Source organism: Podarcis bocagei (assembly GCF_964188305.1).
Source record: "Podarcis bocagei genome assembly, chromosome: 3".
NCBI lineage: Eukaryota > Metazoa > Chordata > Lepidosauria > Squamata > Lacertidae > Podarcis > Podarcis bocagei.
In genome coordinates this window covers 66,991,272-67,018,131 of record NC_138127.1, presented here as the reverse complement: position 1 = coordinate 67,018,131, position 26,860 = coordinate 66,991,272, and the positions used below count along the sequence as shown (strand labels likewise).

General features: G+C 41.6%; 1 protein-coding gene across 7 annotated transcripts in view; it reads left to right on the top strand.

Annotated features, from left to right (window-relative positions):
* Positions 1-26,860, top strand: part of SMYD3 (SET and MYND domain containing 3) — a 349,420-nt gene that overhangs the window by 9,973 nt on the left and 312,587 nt on the right. For 6 of the 7 annotated variants that reach the window (XR_014006410.1, XR_014006411.1, XR_014006412.1 and 3 more), the window contains exon 2: positions 26,562-26,625. The exons of the other annotated variant lie outside the window; for it this stretch is intronic. Coding sequence is in view for 2 of the 6 variants with exons in the window: in XM_081188127.1 (XP_081044253.1) it covers positions 26,562-26,625 (64 nt within the window). In the remaining 4 variants the exon portion in view is untranslated. The remainder of the gene's footprint in view (positions 1-26,561; positions 26,626-26,860) is intronic. 7 annotated transcript variants of the gene reach the window in all.

The window sequence follows — 26,860 nt, the reverse complement described above, 5'->3', positions numbered from 1 at the left end:
AGTGATGTTCCAGGCTTCACACTCTATTATCTCCTACATAAGTGGATGGTTGCCATCCATTCCTATGAGGACTAGTAAGATGAACTTGGGGACACTATTATTTGCAGGGGCGGAGTGTACACAAAACTGTATTGGGTGCAACTATCTTATGCAATTGATCTGTGCTTCTCAACAAATTTGGCTAGCTCAACAATATTTCAGCAGACATATCCAGGTTCTTCTCTAGTGTCCTTATTCCCTTAGTAAGTTATTTTTGTTAGATTAAGGGCTTCAAGGCTTGCCCATGTGGAACAACTCTCCTGCAGGCTAATTAATTATTTCACTTCTCTTTTTATTTTTTGCCTTCCTTCACATATAAATTAATAATTATCATATCTGCCTGTACACACTCTTTATTGCTCATGTAAATATGGGTGCTGATAGTAGGTTTATTTAATATTCAGCCATGCATGTATGGATTTAGTTTTTAATTGTAAAAATAACTGGTAGTATGTTTTCATTAGAGAGCGGTAGACATTCATTCTTAATTGCAATAGTAAGCATTCTTAATTGCAATAGTAAGCATCTTCTCCCCGCCGCCCGCCTTGAGATCAGGTCCGGGGAGAGCCTGGAGACGCGCTGCGTCTCCCTGCTGTCCCCGGAGTGGTGGGGCAGGCAGCGGGGAGAAGCGCTCTTCTCCCCGCCGCCCGCCTTGAGATCAGGTCCGGGGAGAGCCTGGAGACGCGCTGCGTCTCCCTGCTGTCCCCGGAGTGGTGGGGCAGGCAGCGGGGAGAAGCGCTCTTCTCCCCGCCGCCCGCCTTGAGATCAGGTCCGGGGAGAGCCTGGAGACGCGCTGCGTCTTCCTGCCGTCCCCGGAGTGGTGGGGCAGGCAGCAGGGAGAAGCGCTCTTCTCCCCGCCGTCAGCCTCCAAACCACTTCGGGAGACAGCGGGATGGCGGCGTTCCGCCTCCCTCTGTCCCCCGACCTTGTGGGGCTGGCGCTGGGGCTCTCCTGAAGCCTGGAGAGCGAGAGGGGTCGGTGCGCACCAACCCCTCTCGCTCTCCAGGCTTCAGTGAAAGCCTGCATTCACCCCATAGGACGCACCCACATTTTCCCTTCATTTTTGGAGGGGAAAAAGTGCGTCCTATAGGGCGAAAAATACGGTACTTAGAAACATGCCTAGCTCTGCACTTTCAGTGTAAGCATATATTGAACCTCTCCTAGTCCACTTCTGGTTGTCCAACCCTTTTGTTTCAGCAACCAGAAAAGAAGTCTTAAAACAACGCCACCATAACATTGCAATGAAAGAAGACATTTTTTAAAATGATATTTTAATTAGCACATAGATACAAGACTGAATAAAACAATTCCCTTGCTCTTTATGCTTTCCACCCTCTTTCCACTTCAGCTTTTAATTGCAACAACCAGCAATGGATTTGGGGAAAGCAGTGGGTGTTAGTCAATACCACCCCATTTACATGTGATGCTAAGTTTTTGGGAAGGAAGGTTGATAAGGAAAAATAATCAAATGGATTTAGAATAAAATATTTTGCCCATTACTTGGTTTGCCTCAAATCACATTGCAACAATTTATCTGAAAATCAGAATGTTTGGTGTCAGAGTAACGATGTAGGTATAAAAAATATGAAGCTATGCAAACCAACTTGCTTAGCATGCCTGTACTAGGCTTTAGTTACCATTGGCATTTATAGTTCAACTCTCAAAAAAGTAGTTGCTTCCTGAAAATCATCTTCAAAGAGTCAGGTTTCTCCGGTATGTTGTTATAAACACGGAATTTTATATTTCATTTGATAAAAGTATTTAAAAATATTTATCTATGTGTATCTATGTCTATTACTGTGGGCCTGTTGAAAAGTAGTTGTTCTGTAGCTGAAAAATTGCCACTGAAAATACACCATTGTTTTGTGTTATGAGGCCAATATAATGTAAGGTTGAAAACGGGTGTTGGAAATCAATTTGCAATTTGATGAGCTTTGACTACAAAACCCTGTACACTGATTACTTCTGATCTCAGTCTTTTGGGCAAGCATTCACATAAAATGTGACATAAACATTATGGGAAAAACATTAATTTGTATTCACTTTGTTGTAAAGAAAAGGCTGTTTTGCATAATTGTCTGATTGACAGTTCAGTCACATATAGAACTTTGAACTGTTAGCTTACAAACATGCTAGATGTAAATAAATTGTGGTTTATTAGCTTTGTGCTGCCTACACTTGTGATGTTATTTAAGCTAGCATTTGGTAAGCATTGGAAATTGCTCAGGAAAATTCCATTACCTGAGTTAGCAGTGGATGCTTTCAATTTTGTTTGTTTGGTGCTTTAAATGATGGATATTTATATAAAAATTCTATTAATTTATATTAAAAATACTCTCTAGAAATTCCTGTAAAGTGGCACTGGCTACCAAATTGTTTCTGGGCTTAAGACCAGATGTTGATTATTATCTTGAACCCTATATGGTCCTATACACATAGGAATATATGAACTTCTATCTAGAATAAATCCAAGCATTCTCCTTCTACCTTCATTAATTGATAAACTCCTGGTACCTTTTCTCCTTCACTATAGCAGTTGGGGTGTGGTCTGATAGTGCTGCTTTTAGGAGCCACACTTTAGGCAACTCCCCATTTAGGCAGCGTTTACTTTCTGGCTCCCTGCGCACAGAAGTGAAATGCGTGTAAATGGGGAACGCCCTGCTGCTCCTCCAGTTTGCAAGGAGAGCTTCCCTGGAGTCCAAAGGAGATGTCCTCTTCGGGCTCCTCGTCAGCTGGAGGTGCAACAGGGCTTTGTTGAGGCTCTCCAGGGATCTTCCCCCACTTCCAGCACGCAGTGCATATGTGCAGTCGTGAATGACTTGAACATGTGTAAGTGGAGGGGATGGCAGTATAACAGTATATAAGGGGGAGCTGGACTGCTGGTGAAGAGGCTAATAATAATAATAATAATTTATTTATACCTTGCCCATCTGGCTGGGCTTCCCTAGCCACTCTGGGTGGCTTCCAACCAAATATTAAAATACAGTAATACACCAAACATTAAAAGCTTCCCTAAACAGGGCTGCCTTCAGATGTCTTCTAAAAGCTTGGTAGTTGTTGTTCTCTTTGACATCTGAAGGGAGGGCGTTCCACAGGGTGGGCACCACTACCGAGAAGGCCCTCTGCCTGGTTCCCTGTAACTTCACTTCTCGTAGTGAGGGAGCTGCCAGAAGGCCCTCGGTGCTGGACCTCAGTTTCCGGGTAGAATGATGGGGGTGGAGACGCTCCTTCAGATATACTGGACCGAGGCCATTTAGGGCTTAAAAGCCTAGCTGACATTTGCCCATTTCCCTGCCCATTAAAAAGAAGTGATCAAGTGTAGATACTGATTCACATCTTTGTGGCCTTCGGATGTTACAGCTGAATGGCTTGACTTTTATATACTGTTTGCTAAGAGTAATACAAAGATTCTTGGTTAACATTATAGTGGGTGATGTAACTCACTTCATTTGCTCTTCAGTTCTAATGTTGAGTGGAATTTGGAAGTGGCCATAGCCATAGATCATAATTTTTATTTGTCTTCAGCTGACATTTAAAATATATTTCTTCATTAAACATCTAGTTTACAATGTCTAGGGCTAACGTGCAACATAGCTTGCTGTCTACACAGCCATAACATTTCTTCTCAAAGTGAACATGTACAGAATTTATTAATCTTATCAAAAAGCCTGAGAAGTGTATAACATGGAGTTATTTTGTAATAATATGCTAGATAATAATATTCAATAGACAGTATTTTCAGTTTTAAAAAATATGCAACTTCGTGTTCAGTGTAAGATAAATCTAAAATTTGGCCAGTAAAGGAATGAAATAAATAACTGGGTTTGAATAACCCAGGAGACATCGCCGTTTAGAAGCTGAGTGTCTAGAAGGGAGACCATCAGACCATATAGGCATACTTGCAAAGAGGACCAGGAATGCTTCATTTTCATGCATGTTCTCCCCAAATTTGCATTCAGATAACACATGTACTGTGTACATATGAATTCTGATATCCCCTTCCTCTTTGCTTCTTCATCCCCTTCTAGGTGGGTTGCTCACTCCCCTCCCTGCCCGAAGCACTGTTAATGAGTTTACCCATTTCCATTTTTTGTGCTTTGTGTGCTCTCTCTCTCACATACACACAACATTGTCTCCTTTTTAATGGAAAAGCAGCTCAGGGGAAAAGTGAGATGTGGTGACGCAAGTCCCCAACCATTCAGCAATGTGCATAGCCACTTCTGTCGGAAGCTTCACAGAACTTGTTTGTTTCTAAGAAGCATATACAGTAGTACCTCAGGTTACATATGCTTCAGGTTACAGACTCCGCTAACCCAGAAATAGTGCTTCAGGTTAAGAACTTTGCTTCAGGATGAGAACAGAAATCGTGCTCCGGCGGCACGGCAGCAGCAGGAGGCCCCATTAGCTAAAGTGGTGCTTCAGGTTAAGAACAGTTTCAGGTTAAGTACGGACCTCCGGAACGAATTAAGTATTTAACCTGAGGTACCACTGTATGTCTGATAAAAAATGAGGATGTAATTCTGCAGCAGCTTGAGCACTCTGTGTGCATCTGTGTTCAGTTGTAAATGCTCTGAGTTTTCTAAAGGAGGACCAGTTAGAAATATAACTAAAACTTGTCCATCATTCTTAGCAAATCAGAAATTATAATTGGCTCTTAAAAGGGCACCCATTGCTATATTTTAAAGGCAAATAGACTTTAAGATAAAAGCTTCATGCACTGCAGATTGATGTCTTCCAAGCAAGCAAGCAAGCAAACAAACAAACAAACAAACAACTATTTGAATAACAGAATAAAGGGTCACTTAAAAAATTCAGAATGTATATTTGTGATTGGGGGTGTTGATTCAGGAATCTGTTGTAACAGAAATTGCAGAGACAAAGATAATTAAATTTCCACAGAGGTCATCCTGGAGCTGTATTATCTAACTGGCCAGTTGTCAAATAGATGACTTAGGTTTCTGTTATGCTCTGTTGAACTAGCACCTTTCACTTATTGATTGCTGATGACATGATTCATTTGACAGCGGTTTGTATGCACTTTTCTAGTGCTTGTTGAATCTGTCCAAGTCTTTAATTTTCAAGGTGATATTAAGTTCATAATAAATTCTCAAAATGACAACTGTGGAATTTGTTTTGCAAAGCAATGTATTTCTTTGGTTCGTAAAATATTGCTCATGCAGGCTATTTTTAGTGATATTTGTTCCCTTTTAAATCAGAAAAAAAAATATTTTCTGAAGCGGTACAGTCATACCTTGGTTCTCGAACGGAATCTGTTCTGGAAGTCCATTTGACTTCTGAAAACGTTCAAAAACCAAGGTGCGGCTTCCAATTGGCTGCAGGAGCTTCCTGCCAGCCAGCATGCCCCATGGTCAGGAGCCTATGGGGAATGTCACCCAGCAGCATCTGAATGGCTACATGTTCCTCATTCCTGTTTTCGAGAGCTGGTGTGGTATAGTGGTTAAGAGCAGTAGACTCGTGATCTGGTGAACCGGGTTCGCATCTCTGCTCCTCCACATGCAGTTGCTGGGTGACCTTGGGCCAGTCACACTTCTTTGAAGTCTCTCAGCCCCACTCAGCTCACAGAGTGTTTGTTGTGGGGGAGGAAGGGAAAGGAGAATGTTAGCCGCTTTGAGACTCCTTCAGGTAGTGATAAAGCGGGATATCAAATCCAAACCCCTCTTCCTCCTCCTCCTCCTCCTCCTCCTCCTCCTCCTCCTCTTCTTTAAACCATAGTTAATGACAATTTAAAGGTGACAGTGCAGCATGCTGGTGCATGCCACTGGAACTGTGGGCACTTTGCTGCTCCTGCATTTCTGCTATATTGCTGGGAGCTAAGTCACTTTTTGGTGTAGTGTTACGTCCAAGCCCAGGCTCCTTGTGCTCTTAGTTTTCTTCTCACAACTAAGTTGCTGTGGAGTGGCAGCCCCCTGGCTATTTCCCCAGGCTATTTCCATCCTCCTAAGAATGCTTGTTGCTGCTGTCCTGGGGTGATTCCCACTTACCTTCTCCCAATGCATCAGAAGCAGTGCCATTGTGAAAGGTCCTGATTAACCAAGCAGGCAGGCGGCCAGCCTAGGCCGTACTATGCGGTGGGCATTACCAATGTGCATGGACAGCTCTACTTACATGATACAATCTGCTGCTGCTTCATTGCAGCATTTGTTTGAGCAGGCATCTGGTAGGCCATTTTGAGGATGGAATGCTGGACTAGATGGGACTTTTGTCTGATCCTTCAGGGCTCTTGCATTCTTAAGGCAGCCCTGTTCAGGGAGGTTTTTAATGTATGATATTTTAGTGTTTTTTGGTTTCTATGGAAGCCGCCCAGAGTGGCTGGGGAAACCCAGCCAGATGGGCGGGGTACAAATAATAAATTATTATTATTATTATTATTATTATTATTATTATTATTATTATTATTATTATTATTATTGTGGTGGTGGAGGATTTACCTGTATGTGCCACATGGCCTGTCCTGCACCACCTTAGTTACCGTAACTTGCTGGTCTCTGCTGCACTAGATGTTGCTGCTGCACTAGATGTTGAAAAGAGATTAAGCTGCTATTTTCAGTACAGTGGTGCCCCGCAAGACGAATGCCTCGCAAGACAAAAAACTCGCTAGACGAAAGGTTTTTCCGTTTTCGAGTTGCCTCGCAAGACGAATTTCCCTATGGGCTTGCTTTGCAAGACGAAAACGTCTTGCAAGTTTGTTTCCTTTTTCTTAACACCTTTAATACAGTTGCGACTTGACTTCGAGGAGCAACTCATAGAACGCAGTGTACATAGTAGCCTTTTTTGAGGTTTTTAAAGACTTTGGTGATTTTTGAAGCTTTTCCAGAACTTCTTTTGCAGCCATTTGGTAAGTTAAGTTTTTAAAACTTTTTTGGGGGGTTTTGGATTTTGGGTTGGGGTGTTTGGAATTCAAGGACTTGGTGTTGGGGAGGGGTTTGCAAGAATCTGGAAGCTTGTGTGTTTTTTTCTGCATTTTTATGATTTTTTGTGACCATTGGGGCACTCTGCTGTTTTTTCAAAAAAAAATCTGGATTTGAATTTCTGTGTGCTGGGTGGCTGGGGGAACAGTTGGGCAGGGGTTTGCAAGAATCTGGAAGCTTGTGTGTTTTTTTCTGCATTTTTATGATTTTCTGTGACCATTGGGCCACTCTGCTCTTTTTTTAAAAAAAATCTGGATTTGAATTTCTGTGTGCTGGGTGGCTGGGGGAACAGTTGAGGAGGGGTTTGCAAGAATCTGGAAGCTTGTGTGTTTTTTTCTGCATTTTTATGATTTTCTGTGACCATTGGGCCACTCTGCTCTTTTTTTAAAAAAAATCTGGATTTGAATTTCTGTGTGGTGGGTGGCTGGGGGAACAGTTGAGGAGGGGGTTCTTCAGCAAGAAGCAAAGAGTGGAAGAGGAGCCTTCTTCGAGTGGTCCCCCAGAGTCTTAGAAAATGTACTGTACACTTTGTTGATTTTTAAATGTTTTTCTGTCATGTTTATAAAGTTAATTTATTTTCCCTTCAATTTTTGAACTGCTCTTTACAGTATGTGTGACTTTAAAGAGCAGTTAATAAACTGTTGTTGTACCAAATTTGGCTTTGTTTGGACTTTTTTTGACCATAGGAACGCATTAATTGATTTTCAATGCATTCCTATGGGATTTCGTGATTCGCAAGACGAAAAATTCGCTAGACGACAAAACTTGCGGAACGAATTAATTTCGTCTTGCGGGGCACCACTGTATATGGAAGGGGGAAGTGGTGCCATCTTGTCTTTGCCTCAGGCAACAAAATATCATGGTCCCTCCCTATTCCCTCAAATTCTGTTTCTTTAATATTATTAATTGTTACCAGGTAGGCGATGGCATGCCTGTGTAGTAGTTAGGGTAGCGACTGATTCTCTAATTGACTGGGAAGCTTATCTAAATATAAATGATTTTAAAGCTTTTTGAAACATTTTTTCATGAATGATTCCTATTTATAGCTACGTGAAGACACAAGCTGGGGAAATCCTTGGTTTAAATCTAAAATTAATGTTTCTGACATTTAGTGGATCTCGCTGCTCCCAAGAAGTGTTTGACTAATATTTTATTTGGCTACCATTTATTGCTCCACGATTTAGTGGTCTGAGGCAGTGGGGTTGACCGAGGTTGAAGGGGAAAATATATGTGCTGCTGCTGGAGGCCAGAATCTATATTAGAGTTCAGAAATACATTAATCTGCTTTGTATATAATCTTCATAAATGCTACTGTCAGTTCTCTGACTGGTCTAATTCTTAAGGCAAAGCAGTATCATCCATTTTATTTAGAGCAAGCTGATAGCAAAGCAATTATCAGCAAGTCATTTGGTTATGAAGATTATTTCATAAGCCAGGGAACCAGAAACAAGCGTACTGTAACAGATTGTGAAAGGGAACTATTCAGAATGACCACAAAGTCATTGCAGATGTACAGTGGAGCATCTGTGCAACCTTCAGGCAGTCATTTATATACATTAGTGAAGCCATTGGTCTTAGTTTGATTTTTTTTGGTGGTATGCTAACACAAAGATTTTTTGTGCCAAATATTATTAAAATCTGTTTTGTACACCTGTCCATAAGATATTGAATTAAATAGCTAAATGTATACGGTGTGTGCATTTCTACTCTTTGGAAGTAAGGTCACTATATGAATTTCTAACACAAGTCTTTCACAGAAATACTTTTTTGTTCTTTGTTCTTCCACAGGCTTTCCTCTTATCAAAACGATTCTCCTTTCCTTACCTACAAATAAATTTATACATATGCTTTTCTTGTTGCCTTTGCCTCTATCATTCTTCTCTCCATCTGTTGTTTCTACCTTTATTGAAATTTAAATTATAGGTCCCTGTCTTTCTTGTTTGCGGCATGTGTTCAGGCATAAAACTAAGCTATATATCCATAGTTTTTAAAAAATAGCCCGCTTTGTCTCCTTCCTTCCTCCAGCAGGGAAACAAACCACTGAGCAGCTCGGTTACCATTATGTCTGAAACAGCAAACTTGTGGTTTGTCTTAGTGCAAGCAAATCACAATCTGAAGCCAAGGTTTGTTCTTGACTTCTTTTATATATATATACCCTTTAACATGGGAAAACCTAAACTGTATTCTTGATCATGGTAGGCTTGGGAGAAACAAAGCTTGAGCTCTGTTGGACATGGTGTTAAGTCAGCCACTTCATAGTTTGTTTCTCAGCTCAGCTAAGGGAGGAACACAGATTAATTTGCTTAATCATGGTTTATGACTTAAAGTTGTGGCCACTGGTGATATTAGATAAACAAAGAATAAAATAAATTAATTTAATCACTGTAGCATGCTCTTTTGAGAAGAATTATGTAACTGATTAGTGCTCTTCAACATTCCTGCTGTCAAGATTGGTATTGAGCTATACTTCAACAGGCAATTAGGCTTTTGTTTTTGTAGTGCCCTAATATGGAGATTTATTTCTGGAGAGTGCTATCTCGTTTCCCCCCCCCTTTAAAAGCAAAATTTTGAAGAACCTGGGAGCCCTGTTAGGTCAGACCAAAGGCTAGTCCATCAACCTTTTCCAGTAGTGAACAACCAGATGCCTACAGGAAGCTAGATGTAGAAAAGGACTAGTGTAAGTGCTTATTCAGAAATACCGTATTCCCTCATATGAACCTGTCCCTGCTATCAGACATGCTTGATAGGGACACAGAAGAGAGCCTTTTTGGTAGCAGCTCCCAGACTTTGGAACTCCCTTCCTAGAGAACCTGAGAATAGTCTGCTGGATCAGGCCAATGGCCTATCGAATCTAACATACTGTTCTCACAGTGGCCAACCAGATGACCGTGGGAAATCAGGAAGCAGAATATGGGCACAAGATCACTCTCCCCTCCCATGGTTTCCAGCAACTGGTATTCAGAAACATTGCAAGTCTGCTATTCTATTCTATTCACTTCAATTTATGTACTGCAGTGGTGGGAAACCTGATGCCATCTGGATGTTGTTGTACTACAACTCCCATCATCCATGACCGGTGGAGGCCAACAACATCTGGAGGGCCACAGATTTCCCAGCTCTTATGGTACGGTACACATGAGAGTGCAGTGTCCTATAAATACATGTACACACACACACACTGTCATCCTTGACAGTGTCCATCCTTTTCCCTTAACAACAGCAGTAATAGCTCAGTGGCCGAGAATCTTTTCCATTTCCTTTTTTCTTACCCAGTTGTGCTCACCCGTTATTTGTTCTCAAAATTAAATGCTTCCAAAAGTGATACTATGTTGGCATTTCATTAACTCCATGGACCACAGCATGGCTCTTGATTCAGACCATTTTCTTGCAAAATGGATTGTTGGTATGGGTTAGTGAAAACCTCTGGTTGGTTCTTCATCTTTGACCAGTGAGTGAAAGCTTGCCATAGCTAACAGATAATAAAATATCTTTTCTCTTTATTGTGCAAAGCGTAATTCCGTGGCTGTCAAGCTAAACCAAATAAGCTTATTTCACTGAAAACCTACTCTATAAACTACTGGAGGATGATTAAAGGCCCATGTCTTCTGGGCTCAAGGCAAAAGGCAATTTGGCTCAGTGATGAACATGTAGTTATTTTTCAAACCTAAAATACAATTTTAACTAAATGTATCTGGAAAAATCTGTCTGAAACATCCAGGAACATGCCATGTCAGGTTGGCATTTTCATACCAATTCATACTGTGCAGCAGTGCTTGTGTCTCTTTTGAAGTAACTTCAACACCAGCAGCAATTTTTGAAATGGAAATGTGCTCACTGATGTGATGTGATTGGACCAACTGAGCAGGAGAGTTATTGACAATCTCTCCTCTTGTGACAGATAACAGTGACACTGTAACTCCGCTTCTTAGGATGTATATATAGAGAGACAGAGACATCAGTGCAGGAGAGGCTGAGAAGCAAAGCTTAGAAGCTGGAAGAAATGCTGCAAATTGGTTTTGCAGTCAATGATGATTATTAGCCATTCAGTAGAACTTTCCCAATGTCATTTGGCTTGCAATTGTCACACCATTTTGTGTACTGTATGTTGAATACAGTGCAATATATGGTGCCAGAGCAGGAGGTTTGCATTGTGGTACAGGATGGTTTGTATATTTAGTAGGAATAAGTTTGACCTCTCCGGGGTAGACATGCATGCACAACTCGTCCAACTGAGTTGCTCCATTTACTTCATTAGGCAGTCCAGCTGACAGAGTAATAACATTTGTTCTGAGAGACTTGCCTTTAGATCTTTACTGGGCCATAGACATGCTGAGTGGCTTGCGGAAGTTGCTTCTTTTCCATCCTTGGTTTTCTGTCTGTAAATTGAAATATTAGTAACGGTTTTCCGTTCCAGGAATGAGAAATCTCAGGCACAGGGCAGAATGTGTCCCTCCACCCTACGTAGGCTTTAGGTGTCTCTCTAGGCCTCAACCCCATCCCATGCTAGCTAGGCTTGCTCCACCACCTCCTTGAGTGCTTAGCTGTGACTGCTTCATGCGGGCCAGGATGGAGTTGAGCATGTTATGTATAGATACCCCTGACTTTTGCAGGCCTGGAATGTCATATCTATTACTGGATATGCTTCTGGTGCTGCCCATTCCTAGCATGCAACCCGTGAAGGTTGCTCATGGGGGAATGTGACATTTGGACTGAAAAATGTCCACCATCCCACCTCTATTCCATTATGAAGGTATTCCATATTCTTCATGTTCTGGGATAATCAATAAAACCAAGGAAACGTCATCCTTCTCAGTCACTGGAATCCAAATCGATCAATAAATATAGGCCTAAATTCATAACAGTTAGGCATGGTTAAGCCTATTGACCTCCAGTGGACTTAAACAGTTACCTGTGTTGGATTTAGGCCATATCTGAATTGTTCTGTTATTTATTGATCAATTTCCTTCAAGCTTGTAAATATGGTCATATATGGAAATCTCATCTGTAAAACAGAAATTATAAATATCTATTTCTTTAAGAGAAAGAAAAATATGAGAAGAGGAACCAGATTAGATTCTGAAGAGAAAAGATCTTACACATTAGAAATTTAAAATTCCTTCCAGTAGCACCTTAAAGACCAACTAAGTTAGTTCTTGGTATGAGCTTTCGTGTGCATGCACACTTCTTCAGATACACTGAAACAGAAGTTGCCAGGTCCTTCTATATAGTGAGAAGGTGGGGAGGGGTATTACTCAGAAGGGTGGTGGGAATGGGTGATTGGCAGATAGCTGAGATGAGCCTGTTGACGACTCTTAACGACTGCAATAGGTCTTCCAGGAAAAGGCAAGGGGTGAGAAGGTGAAAAATGGCTTAGTCATGTATAATGAGATAAGAATCCAATGTCTTTGTTCAAACCAGGTCTCTCCATGGTTTTGAGTTTGGTAATGAGTTGCAATTCAGCAGCTTCTCTTTCCAGTCTATTTCTGAAATTCCTTTGTAGTAAAACAGCTACTTTGAGATCTTGTATAGAATGTCCTGGGAGATTGAAGTGTTCTCCTACTGGTTTCTCTGTTTTGTGATTCTTGATGTCAGATTTATGTCCGTTTATTCTTTGGCGTAAGGTTTGGCCTGTTTGTCCAATATAGAGAGCTGAAGGACACTGTTGGCATTTGATGGCATACACAATGTTAGATGATGAGCAATTAAATAGTCCCGAGATGGTATGTGTGATGTTGTTGGGGCCAGTAATGGTGTTGTCCGGGTGTATGTGGCAGCAAAGTTGGCATCTGGGTTTATTGCAGGCTCTGGTGCCAGTGTCCGTGTTAAGTCTGGTAGTAGTATTATTGTGGGTTAGGAGTTGTTTAAGATTGGGTGGCTGTCTGTAGGCAATGAAAGGTCTTCCTCCCAGAGCTTGAGAAAGAGAACTGTCATTGTCCAGGAGAGGTTGTAGATCTCTGATGATGTGTTGTACTGTTTTAACTTGGGAGCTGTATGTGATGACTAGAGGTGTTCTGTTGTTTTCTTTTTTGGGTCTGTCTTGCAGCAAGTTCTCTCTGGGTATCAGTCTGGCTCTGTTGATCTGTTGTCTAACTTCATCTGCTGGGTATTTTAGTTCTAAAGAGGTTTGCTGTAGATCTCTTAGGTGAGAGTCTCTGTCTGTAGAATTGGAACAGATGTGGCTGTAACGTAGTGCCTGGCTATATACAATGGACTGTTTGGTATGTTTGGGATGGTAGCTAGAGGCATGTAGATATGTTTGTCGGTCAGTTGGTTTACGGTATAAGGTGGTGTCTATGCGCCCATCCTGTATTTTTATAGTAGTGTCCAAAAAATGTATTTCTTGTATGGATTGATTCATTGTTAGGTTGATTGTGGGGTGAAAATCATTAAATTTCTGGTGAAAGGTGACCAGGGTCTGTTGACCATGTGTCCAGATGATAAAAATATCATCAATGTATCGCAGGTACAAGAGAGGTTTGAGTGGGTAGGAGTTTAGGAAACGTTGTTCTAAATCTGCCATGAAGATGTTGGCATACTGTGGGGCCATGCGGGTGCCCATTGCTGTGCCGCTGATCTGAAGGAACAGGTCATCACCGAATTTGAAGTTGTTGTGGGTAAGGACAAATTGGCAGAGTTTGGTGGCAAGGTCCGCTGTGGTTTTATCTGAAATGGTGTTCCTTATAGCTTGTAAACCATCGTTGTGTGGGATGTTGGTATACAGAGATTCCACATCCATAGTAGCTAGTATAGTATTGTTGGGAAGATTATTTAAAGATTGTATTTTCCTCAGAAAGTCTGTGGTGTCACGTACATAGCATTAGAAATTTAGTAAAACTGAAACATCTTTATATTTCACATAAATGTCCAGATCCTGAAGTTGTTTACTCTTAGATAAGTTGCATTGATTTTAATAAGGGCTCTATATATCCAAACTAGTATATTTAAGTATTGCAGAGTTAATTAAAATTCTAATTTAAGATTCTATTTGTTTTGTATAATCTTTAGATGTTGCAAAAATGTGAAACTTTTTTCTGAATCGAGAGCAATGGTGGGAAGCCTTCTCTGTGTGTGGTTATCCAGCAATCTTTATTTCTTCTACAAAATTCCAAGTGTCTTGACAACATCACAACCCTGCAATCAATAGAACAAATCAACAACAGGCAAAATTATAGCAAACTAAGCTGTCAATTGACAGGCATATCCCCAGCTATAGAAAAAAGACGGAAAACAATGTGTTTTGATTCTGTTTTAATTGGAGCAGCCTAGATAAGCCAGCTTTCCAAAAATATGTATGACAAGCTGGCAGTTATATTTTGAGTCTGCTACTGTTTACATAGAAACCTATCTTCCCAGCCTTTCAGATGAGTCTTTCTAGAAGTCGGGCTTTTTGCAGGTAGAAATTTTTACTTTTAACAGCTGTAAAACAGGCAAAAATGCAACATGAGATACAGTGGTACCTCTGGTTGCGAACGGGATCCATTCCAGAGGCCCGTTTGCAACATGAAAAGAGCACAACCCGAAGCGGCCCATCTGTGCACACGCAGGTTGCGATTCGCCGCTTCTGCACATGCGCGTGACATCATTTTGCACTTCTGCGCATGCTCGAGCGGCGAAACCTGGAAGTAACCCTTTCCAGTGCTTCCGTGTTGCCGTGGGACGTAACATGAAAGAACGTAACATGAAGCAAGCGTAACATGAGGTATGACTGTACTGGAGATTTCAGCTGTTGAATTTCTGTCTCCTAGAGCTGTTAAAAACAATGGGTTGGATTGAAAATTGCCTAACTAAAAGAGGAGGCAATACAAGTTGGTATGTTAGGTGCCCTGAGAAATGGTTCATAAGAAAGTAGAATGCTTGGATAAGTGAGCCAATCACATTCCCAGAGCAGCAAGTGAGGATGTTTAGACAGCACCTGGACAGCAGATCTCCAGTGCAGAGAGTGAAAGGGAGGCTTTTCTTGAGTCAAAGAGGGGGAAAGCTGATATAGCGAGGGTTAAAAAGTATTAGAAATATGTGGAAAACACTTTTCAACACAAAGCATTTACGATTGTTAAAGACTATTGTGGTTTAAGCCATTTATTATTATTTTTTTAAAAAAATACACGGTGAAGAAGCACATATGGGAGGAAGACAAAGGCTGTTTGTTGACAGTGCTTACTTGGCTAAGTAAAAGTGGCATGCGAGGGCAAGTAATTCCCTGAGTTATTCATTCTAAAGGTGCGGTTGGTCTGTAGTTAAAACATCAACAGGGTTCTAACTGTGGTTGCATATGTGTACCTTTGTTCTGCTAGGTGGGTTGATTTGGGTTTTTTTGGACATGTTTGGTAGTGTGAAAAAAGAACATTCAGCAAGTATATGATCAATTTATAATTTTTACCATGGGATGTCACTAGAGTGCAGATAGAGATGAACATGTTAAATTGCTATCTTAAGGATTTGTTTAGCTTGCTCATTAAAAATACAAGCAAACAACCCTTCATTAAAGCATGAATGCATATTGTAGGGATGGAATTCAACACTATAGGAAGTTGAATAATTTTATATTACATTTTTTATTCATTTCTCCTTCATTTTTGTGATAATTGAGTTTTTGCTGATGTTAGTCTTATCTAAAGTATTTTTTCCCCACGTTGTAAGCCACCTTGAGCATGGCTTGAACTGTGGAAAGGTACCATACAAATAAAAGTAGGTATGTATGTGTCAGATGGCAATGGTGGTTGCTCGTGAGTAACCAGTCAGGACACTGACCTGTCTTTTACAGGTTTTAGTTTGGTGCAAAACTATTTACAGTGCAGAACCACAAGTTCACGTCTGCCTCAATCGCTAGCAGAATCCGGGAGTGGTCGTTTCCGGGTCCTCCCCCAACATAAGAGCTTAGTTACCCCCAGCCTTTTCCTTCCTTCTTTGCGTTTTACACCTCTGCGCAGGGTGGGCAACGGAAGAGACGTGCTTCCCTCCTGGCCGGCTTGGCCAGGAGCGGTGCTGAGGCTCGCAGCAGCATCCTCTGGTCCCTTCCCCTCTTCCCTACTGGAGGTGTGGCTTTCCCCACCACAGGAAGAGGAACTGCTTCTCAAGATTTTCGGAGGTTCCCTGTAACCCAACTGCCCCTCTGCTTCCCTACCCTGTTCCGATGGCAGTACCCTGACAGTATGTATGTAAAGTAATGTGCAGATGAATTTGGATAAGGTGTTTAGGCATGTTCAGTTACAAGTTAGTGTGCTGTGTACGTTGATGAAAGCTTTAGATTCAACTCTTGCTTGCTTTTGGGTTGCATCCAGCGATGTGATTTCTAGATCCACCGAGCCATCAGTGAAGACCCGCTTAGCTGGGTATGCATGTATATTCATCACTTAACTGCATTATCAAACCATTACTTCCATGTGGGAATGGCTCACCGCAAGGAAAGTGAACTTTAATTTCATCTTGCCTCATGTCAAAGGCAATATTTTTTTAATGGAGTCAGTTCACGCATTCAGCTACCCATCTCTAACGGAGCTTGCCAGAGGTCCAACAATGTGGTTCAGACAATACACAGTATTCACATGTAGTAAAGGAGGGTAGGAGGAGCCATGGAGGGGAGATGTGTGTCTTGGGATCCTGGGGTGTCCTGCTGAACTCTGATGGGTGCTGTTTTGTGTTTGGAGTCCTGAGGCAGGGCTACCTGCTATAGGCACAGAAGCGTTAGAATTCTGTTGAGGTTCCTGTTTGTGTTCTGGAGGCTGTTTTGTATATTTGCCAGGAGGTCCTACACACAAGTAGGAGTCTGGCAGAGACACATGCCCGACTGGCATGTTCTCTCCCTCCTGGTCCTTCCTTCGGGAGATTCAAAATCTTTCTCCAGCCTGAACATCACAGCGACTGATACCTTAGAGGCATCAGCACACTTCAGGATCAGCAGAGTATAGGCAGTCAGCGTACAGACTCAGTAGCGCAGCATTTGGCTAAACTATGTTTATTTACATATACACATTAGGAGCATCGTAACTCAGCTCCTTCCTCTTCAGCATCAGACAGCAAAGAGAAAGAAGAAAGGACAAACGTCCTACATCATGGAAACACAGTAATACAAACATCCTGTCTCCATGACTTCCCACAATGTGGAATGAAAACATACACCGTCATGTAATAAAAACAATCCCATGACTGCAACACGGGAAAAGAATCCTAACAGAAGTGCTCTCTTTGGATGCAATGTGTCCTTTCTCCATAGTTCATGCAATGTGGATGGGCAGCTTGCTTAATATTCTATTCTTCCCTCTTACTGAAGTCCATGGGAGGGAAATAGCATGTGCCAGATCTACTGTAGGCCTGGTGTGAAGTTGCCCTGTTGACAGGTGTGGTCACAGATGGAAGGGGTATGCAATATAATGCAACTATATTCCTTTCCTGTGCCACCCATGACTTGCTTTCAGCTTTTCTGCTTCTGTATTGCAGTCATGCTTCTGCCTAATCGTGTTGGCAGGTTTCTAGCATAGGAACCATATTTATTCAAGGAAAATAATAAAAACAAAACAAAGATCAAAATCTGTGTGCAGTCATTTCACCCAGTTACTGGGTTAATTCCCATTAAAATTGGCATATCAAGAAGACAATTTATTCCAGGTTCTCACCAAATCCTGTTTGAACTGAAATAACCTTAAATATGTATGATTTTCAAATAAGGAAAAAGGAAAAAGCCTCCAGGTTCTTAATGAATACCCATGATGGCAAGGCATAGTAGACCAAGTGCGATAAGAAGCTTTATCCACAGCAATAATTCAGGAGCCTGAAAAATGCATAATTTATAGATCAAAATATTCTCTAGTTACTAGTTAAAACTGACAAACCAGTATCAGTTGTCAAATACTGATTTTTGCTACTCAACTGATCATTGGCTTCTTCCTTCTCATTAATGTAAACATGGATATATTCGTGGGATTCATTGGGAGCTACTGGATAAGTGCCATGAGATTTCTGTTGATTTCCATATATAAAATGTAAAAAAAGAGGCTTCAACATTACAGTTCCATTTGAAGTCAGATGCTAGCATTGCTGCACACAAAAAGGAATGTGTATTGAAAGTATGGGAAATTGTACTGTTTCAACCATCTACTCCAGGAATTATTGATGCTCTGCTTCAGTAGTGGTGTAAAACCTACTCCACATTATAAGGAAAGGTACACTGTAATACCATACTCTATTTAGTATAGATTTGTTTATTTGTTTGTTTACCCTATGATTATTCTTGCATCTATCCTTGATTTCCTCTCTGGTTGGTGCAACTGAAGTTTGACCTTGTCCACATAATCTAAAACTGGTTTACTGTCCTAACTCAGTTGTAACAGATGAATGCTTTGCAACCGCTGTAATTATAACCTGTACAAGGAAGGCAAGCAGAGCGGAAATGGACCAGGGTTCAAAGATGGCAAGACTTACATTGGCTTGCTCCCCAGGCAGCACTTGAACTGATGACTTGAGGAATGGCAGTCAGGGATTAGGCAGAAATTTATGCTGGCTACAGGGGAAAACTAAGGAGATTAGCCAAGGAAAACTCCTTGCACCAATAGGCTACAGTGTCAGCTAATAAATCCTGAACTGCATTAAGGCTTTTGCCTCTAGCTTCCTTGCTGATCTGGCTAAAAAGGATACCTTCATTTACTGCAGGCACACCTTTGCCCTTTCCCCTTCCTCCAGTAGATAGGACCTGGGTCTGGCATCAGAGGATTCTAGGTTGGCCGTTCTGGCAATACTGCAGCACAATAATAGAATGGCATTTTACTTGCAGGTCTTCAACTGGACACAAAGGCAAAATTTGGGATATAAAACAAGTAAGCAAATAGATAATTAAATGCTGCAATGCTTAATTACCTAGAACTGGGTTGGGGGACCTGTTGCCATCTAAACGTTATTGGACTCCTAATTCTCATTAGCCCCAGCCAGCATGGGCAATGGCCTGGGATGATGGGAGTTGTAGTCCAACAATATCTGGAGGGCCACAGGTTCCCCATCCCTGATCAGGTAGAATGGGTACCATAGGAACCTTTTGTGAGTGACAATATAACCTTGAAAGGCACTTTGAAGCAACCCCCCCAAAGTGAAGGCTAACCTAAAAAGTAAATTGACAGAAATAATACTTTTTTTCCTTAAAGTAACTCTATGGTCTGCTCTGCATTTTTCCAATTTGACTAAGGCCTTGTTTTACTTACAGAAGTTACTTATCCTCAGACTTTTTTTTAGTCTCAAAGGTTTTGAAAGCAGCATACCATCATCCCAAGGTTACATGTGAAGAGGAGAGATAAGGAGATATTAATTATTTGAACTTACCCTGACTAGAATGATATGGGTGGGGGCAGGGGCAGCAAACAGAAAAGGTTTGTCAGGTTTTCACTGAATGCCTGCTGTGAATCTAACCCCCTGCAAGTCAAAGAGCAGAATAATAATTGCATGTTGGTTCACGTACAGATTCAGCAACTCTGACAACCGTGTCTCGTGACGTCAGTCTTGATTTTAACACAATTGTTTCCAACAGAAAATGTTGCAAAAGGGATTGTAAAGTAAAATAAACAGAAAAGTTCTGCATTAACAGAGGATTTTAGATACATCAGGGTGGTGCCCTGTATCAGAACATAGAGCTGTTTAAATATTTGCTTTAATGCCCCAGTCATCCTTAGCCCCGTATCATGAATCAGCAGAGATAGCATGAACTAGAGGCTACAATGTGGATTTTTCTAAGTGAGAGCATTCCAGGTTTTGAATTCCCACTAAGCTACAAAACTCAGTGAGTGGCCTTGCTCATATAATCCCCTCTCTTTCAGGGCCACAGTCAACATATTGCTGCCAATGTAAGTGACAGCCACAGATCTTGTTCCTCTCTCCCCCTCTATAACATCTAGTAGAATTTGTCTGGTGTCGTTACACTACAGAGTTCTTGGTTTCACTGCCCCTGTTATCAGCAGCCAGTGTAGGACAGTGGTTAAAGAACTGCAAAACCTTATGCTACCCTGATCCAGATGTTACAACAGGAGGATGGAACTAGCTGCACAGCTGTTGTGCTTTGGAGTTTGGTCCCTGGGCTTCTTGGGCTGCGATGCAAAATTCTGCCCTGGCTTCTTTGGAGGAAAGGTGGGAAACTTAAGAAACAAATATAACCTGATGACAGTGGCACTATACTAATGGTGTGCATTGGCACAAAGTTTTGTGTCACTTCATTGCTCTGTTTCTGTGCTGTATTTCCGTGATATCTCTATGTTCCTCTTGGACCTTGGGCTTTTCAAGAAGTAAGGATATCCAAAATGTTGCCTGCAGGGCACTGCAGAGCTCTATATTGCTTTTTAGTTCTATAGCACAGCTGTGGAGGCTTTATTTTTAAAGTTAAAACTTTCGTTTAAGTTTTTTAAAAATCCATATATTGCTCTGCTTTTTAGAAAAAAAACTCCAAAACCCACAGACCAACCCTGAGCTCTTCAGAACTCTGCAGGCAGCAGTCTAGGCAGTCTCATATTGTTAGGCCTATTGGTCAGTTGGAGGACACAACCAACCACTAGACAGAAAGGCTAATGTGAAGCTGCAAAATTACACAAACACACAAATACGTACCACCTCTTAATTAAGGTCAGAAAGAGACAGACCCCAGCTCCAAGGCATTGTGAAAGAAAGGTAAAGGTAAAGGTACCCCTGCCCGTATGGGCCAGTTGTGTCTGACTCTAGGGTTGTGCGCCCATCTCACTTAAGAGGCCGGGGGCCAGCGCTGTCCGGAGACACTTCCGGGTCATGTGGCCAGCGTGACGAAGCTGCTCTGGCGAGCCAGCACCAGCGCAGCACATGGAAATGCCGTTTACCTTCCCGCTATAAAGCGGTACCTATTTATCTACTTGCACTTAAGGGTGCTTTCGAACTGCTAGGTGGGCAGGAGCTGGGACCGAAAGACGGGAGCTCACCCCGCCGCGGGGATTCGAACCGCCGACCATGCGATCGGCAAGCCCTAGGCACTGAGGTTTTACCCACAGCGCCACCCACGTCCCTTTTGTGAAAGAAAGAAAGTCCCTATTACTTCCCCCACAAAAAACCCCCGAACCCATTTGACCGCAATTTGGCAGGCTTAATCTATTCTGGAGGAGCTATGGAGTGAAAGTGCATTTCATCCATATTGGTCAAAAGGAGTTATAGCTGTTTTTAGATTCCTCTTTATAGTGAATGGGGGAACACAGAGCTTTCTTTTATATGGAGCAGCTCAGAACATGAAACACAGATTGCAGCTGAGAGGCTACAGAGCGATTCAGAACCAGATCAGCTTTTTTTTTAAAAAAAACAACAACAACACACACAGAGAGATACAAGGCACATCCTTACAATGCTGGGGGCAAATAGCACACATGACCATTACCTTATAGCCTTGTTTGTGAGCTTGTAGAGACATCTGATTGGGGCATTTTTTGAAAATGGAAGTAGCTCTGCTACTTGGGCCTTGATCCAAACCAAGTTGTCGTTTCTTATGTAAAGCTCCGACAGTATTGTTGAAAAACGTCTTTGTATGGAAATGGAGAGCCCTGTGTTTTTATAAAGACTGCATTCGCATAATTACTGCAGTTCACAGAGTGCATGGACCAAAACCTATTGAAATATGCTGCAGGCATGCCATTGATTCAACAGGACTTTGGATTAGACCCTCAGAATCGTAACTCATGCCGTGACCCGTCTTCTTTTCAGTATTGATGCATTGTTGCTGAACTCTTACACACCTCAACTTATTTCAAAGTCCTGAATAGCTCCTCAAACTCCTGTTGTTCTTTTATCTTCACTGTGTGCTTGAACTGTTAGTATGGTGAAAAGAAAGGTTAGGTCTGCACAGAGGAGAAAAATGACTCGTAGGTAGGTAGTTTCCAAGGCCAGCCTGGCCTCTAGCAGTGAGCGTAATAGACACAGGGATGTGCTGATGTTTTTGTGATGACTGATAACACAGAGCAGTGGGACATCTGAAGGAGCAACGTGACAACATGCAGACTGAAAAGACAACAACTGGGGAAAGGACCTTGAAAGATCACTTATACTACACTGAAAGAAAATTTGCTTTTTCACCATCTTAGCCAGACCACTTCACAAATGATCTGGCTATTCTCTAATATCATCAAAACAGGATGAAGAAGAAAACCAGAACTTGGATAATTATTCTTTACCTAAAACATGTTGCTTATTTGACACATGGGACAATAGAGGACATGGCCCTCCACAAAAGACCCAAACATTTGCACCTAAGCTTTACTAAGCTGTTGATGCTTGTAGCGAGCTGCCTGGAAGCCTAGCTCCACAGTTATGGGTGAGCCAAGTCCTGAGCTGCCAGGGGATTGCAGGTTGTGGGCTACTGGGTGAGTTTCACATATACAGTGGTACCTCAGGTTAAGTACTTAATTCGTTCCGGAGGTCTGTACTTAACCTGAAACTGCTCTTAACCTGAAGCACCACTTTAGCTAATGGGGCCTCCGGCTGCCGCCGCGCCACCAGAGCACGATTTCTGTTCTCATCCTGAAGCAAAGTTCTTAACCCGAGGTACTATTTCTGGGTTAGTGGAGTCTGTAACCTGAAGCATCTGTAACCTGAGGTACCACTGTAGCTTTATACAAACATAACAACCACCTTGATGGCTTGGACCAAAGGTCTTGCCTATTGCAGTAGTCTGTTTCCCACCATGACCAACAAAATGCTTCCAGGAAGCCCCCTCTCTGCAACAAGCCTTGAAAGCATCAACCCTCTTCTTTTTTGTTTCCCAGCAGCTGGTGTCGAGTGGCATTCTCTCCCTGAACGTGGAGGTTAGATACAGCCACCATGACAGCCATTAATAGATCTTTGTTTCATGAGTTTCTCTTACTCTCTTTTAAAGCCTTCTTACGTTATTAGCCATCTCCACATACCGTGTCAGTGAATTTCCTAAGTTTTGCTTTCTGTTAAGAAGTTGCTTCTTGTGTCTGTTCTGAATCCACTGTCCTGGGTAGCCCCGAGTTTTAGTCTTGTGAGAGGAGAAAAAGGTTATTGCTATCTGCTTGTTTTGTACAAAAATCTCTACAATGTCCCTCCTTACCTATCTTTTTACATTTTACTGTTAAACTATCTAATACATTTTTAACAATCCTGCAGTGATCTAGAAACCCCAATGTACAGTCCAGTTTAACCAAAATACCTCTGTATTAACCTGAATGGATTTCACTGAATTCTGTGTAGGCGCCATTGGCATAAAGCCAAGAAAAACAGATTGAATTAATATGCTAATTGTCATCACTTTGGGGTTTACATTTTTGAAAATCAAGATCTATAAATCCTGCACAGGGCATTAATATCAACTATTTCAGAAATATTATATGACTGCTGGGATAGCTCAGTTGGTACAGCATGAGACTCTTAATCTGAGGGTCATGGGTTTGAGCCCCAGAGTGCATTGCAGGGGGTTGGATTAGATGACCCTTGTGGTCCCTTCCAATTCTACAATTATGTGGTTTTATGAGTTTGGATCTATCAGTATGTTTTGACTTCAAAACAGCTGAATTTTGTGCTGATCCTGAATAATGGTCTGTGAAATGCAGCTGCTGCTTATTTTCACACCTGTTACTATAGTGAGAGTAATAACTGATATGAATCTCAAAGATGAAAGTAGTGAGAGGGAGAGGAGCGCGAGCCTGCAGTTCAGACTATTACTTGCACCCACCTTATTTCCATCAAGTGTATCGGGTCTGCACATTAGCTTGAGAGATGTACTGTATTAGCAAGATGTCGCGCTGTTCAGATGCTGTAGGGAGCTGGCAGTATGGCAAAAAAATAATAATGGTTGAGGCAAAACAGGAACGTGCTGCCACCACAGCTTCTCTTACCTGGGTTGTATGGCAGCGCCTGTGAAGTGGCAGGTTCTGGCAAGATCTCGCTTCTCTGTTCATGGCGGCAGTGTAGGTGGAGTGCCCGCAGGGGCACTGCCTCTTGCGCTTCTGCTGCCTCAGGTGACTGCTTCACCGCGCTTCATGACTGAGCCAGCCCTGTAGTTACTAGTACAGTGGACATCTTGAATCTGAACCCAAACAAAACTGATTGGTCCAGAGTGGGTTGTGCCTGTTCCAGCTCCTAGCAGATAAGTATTGTCATGTACTGAAGTTTTCACCCTGGGCCAGCAGGGGGATACTGTAGATAGTTTTCACTCAGGTCCACATATGCAAATAAGGGATTGAAAGTGACGTTCAGTGATTGGATAGTTACAGAAAATGGTTACTGTTGCGTTGTAGTGGAGCTCTATATAAGCAGGCTGGCTGAACCCTTCAGTTCAGTTCTGTTCTGGCCTGTGAATAAACAAGAGCTGTTTGAAGAATCGCTGTGCCGTCTGATATGTTCACCCACAACTTAACAAGTATACTTCCCTTGTGTCTTAATTCTATTGTGTTTTATGTTTGCTTAGTACGGAATGTGAATCTGGTCTGGGACCGTAATAAATTTCATTCATTCATTCGTTCATTCGTTCATTCATTCATTCCCTTGTGTCTTCAGCAATGCTTGCATCACAGCCCATGTCTTACCAAGTGGAACCGTGGGAGTCAGCTCCTAGGGGCTGAGGGGTCTTCGGATCCCCAATAAAATATTTGAAGGGGCTGGGTCCGTCAAAGTTGATGGGCATTGCCATTCAAATGCTGTGTGTGCATGGTGTCATGTGATCAGTAATGCGGGGCGGGGCTTACTGCCCCCCAATATTATATTCAAGTTAGCACCCCAGCAAACTGAATTTTTCTGCCATCGCTTTGTGTGCCCTGTGATCTGAATTATGAGCTCCCTGTCTGGGGTTCATATACAGGCGCTGCGCTATGTGTTGGTGCTTTGTTACACCGTATATTATACTCTGTCATGGTGACATGGGTGTGACTCAGTCTTTGATTCAGAGGCAGCTTTTAAAATTTCTCCCCTTATTTGCACTGTGTGAGGGGCTGGTGTAAAGTTAGATCATTTGGAGAGCATGTGGGATGAAGGGGCACAAGATATATGACACAGGATATATGACATCTCCATCCTACCTGCCTTCTGCCCACAGCTGCAGCCTGTGTCCCGCTGTGCCTCTTCAGAGGCAGAACAACTTTGTTCTGATGGCATATCTGGGATGTTCCTGCGGTATACCTGCTGTTGCATTCTCCTTGTATATGAGCCCTTTGACAGCTCCATGGACCTCAGCTGGCAGATTGTCAATACGGAATGTGGCTTTTAATTACTTAATTAATTAATCAGAAAAAAATCTGCTGCCATATGAGTTTGGAGCTACTTTTGATTTAACTGATCAGTCTACTAAAAGTTTTGTAACCTGACTAAAGTGTTACAGTTAAAACCACACACTGGAAAGATATATTTTTTTTAATTGATAATATTTTAGTCATTTATTTCTTCACTTATCTTTTGGGGTGTTTTGTTGAGCATGCTAACTGAAGGACTAAATTACATGTTTTTATTACTTAGCAAACAATAGGAATTATATAAAAAAGCATTTCTACCAAGCGTCTTAACGGTATACAAATACATCTCTAGTTCCCCATCTCTTTTTATTGTAGGCCCCCCTCCCAAGTGCCTTACAGACCCTGGAACAATTTAGATAGAACTTTAATGCTATTTTGTATTGATGGGGAATTCAGAGTACAAATATATGCCGCAACTCAATGCGCCTACAGATTCACAGCAAGAATTTTGCTTAAGGCAGATAAAATATGGACTAAGATTTACTGAATTTTAGCTTGCAATGGAATATCACGTTTTTGACCTCAAAAGGCCAACCATATCCCACTGTGTTGTTTACTGCAAATCAGCTTGGGATTTCTCCTATGTTAAACATAGTTTAACACAAACATAGTTGACTGTATGAGAAGAGAACAATAAAATAAAAAGGTTATTTCTTTTATTTACTGTTGCACCCAATAAAAGGTAAAATATATTCTACCCGGATTGTAGCATTTCATTTTAAGGCAAACAGGTATTGCTTGAAGAGCCCCTATAAATATTATGAATTATTTACATACAGGATGCAAAAGCTGTAAATTGTTCAAGCGGAGCATGAATATTGGATTCTGAGACTTTCCATCTTTTTTGTTCTCCTGGAAAATATATTGTTTAATAATCAAACAGAGTTAAAATAATTAACTTTATGCCCATTGAACATACAAAAATAGAAGCTGTAAATATTCTAGGTCATTTTTTTGACCTAGAATTCTCAAGTTCCTTTTTATTGAGACTTTAGGAAACACAGCTGGGCACAATACAAAGGTGATGTGTACAACCACAAGGACACAAGTTGTTTCTCTGCAGTTTTTATTTCAGATGAAGAGTCAGACCACAAAACAGCTTGCCTAGTTGTCAGTGGCAAAGAATGCTGTTTCCTAGAACCACAACCTAGGAAGCTAAAAAGTGCCGGTTTGTGAGTTCACTCCATTAAGCAGCCTTATAAACCATTTCAAAAACCAACTTTGAAACTTGGCTCTAAAAATGCTCCCTGGATTGTGGACTGCTACTCTAGCATTAGGCTTTTCATACTTTTTAAAAGTTTACCTGAAAGTTATTTGTCTTAAATATTCAAAGTATTTCACCCCCCCCCCCTTTTTTCCTTTGCAACAGGAAGGATCGACTGCTTAGGTGTTCTCAGTGCAAAGTTGCAAGATACTGTGATGTACGTTGCCAGGTAATCATTACTCTGATAATTAGCTGCAAATGAATAATGCAAATATGTTACCCTTTTAGCCTTGATATTTTCCCCATTAACTCTTCTTAAGATCTAGGAAATTGGTTGTCATGGCCAGCAAAAATTATACATGCATGCACATGCACAATGAATTTTTTTAATGGTACAGTGTCATTATGTTGCATTTTGATGTAACTTTATATATTTTTATGTTCTGTATTTGTTTTGTTTTTGT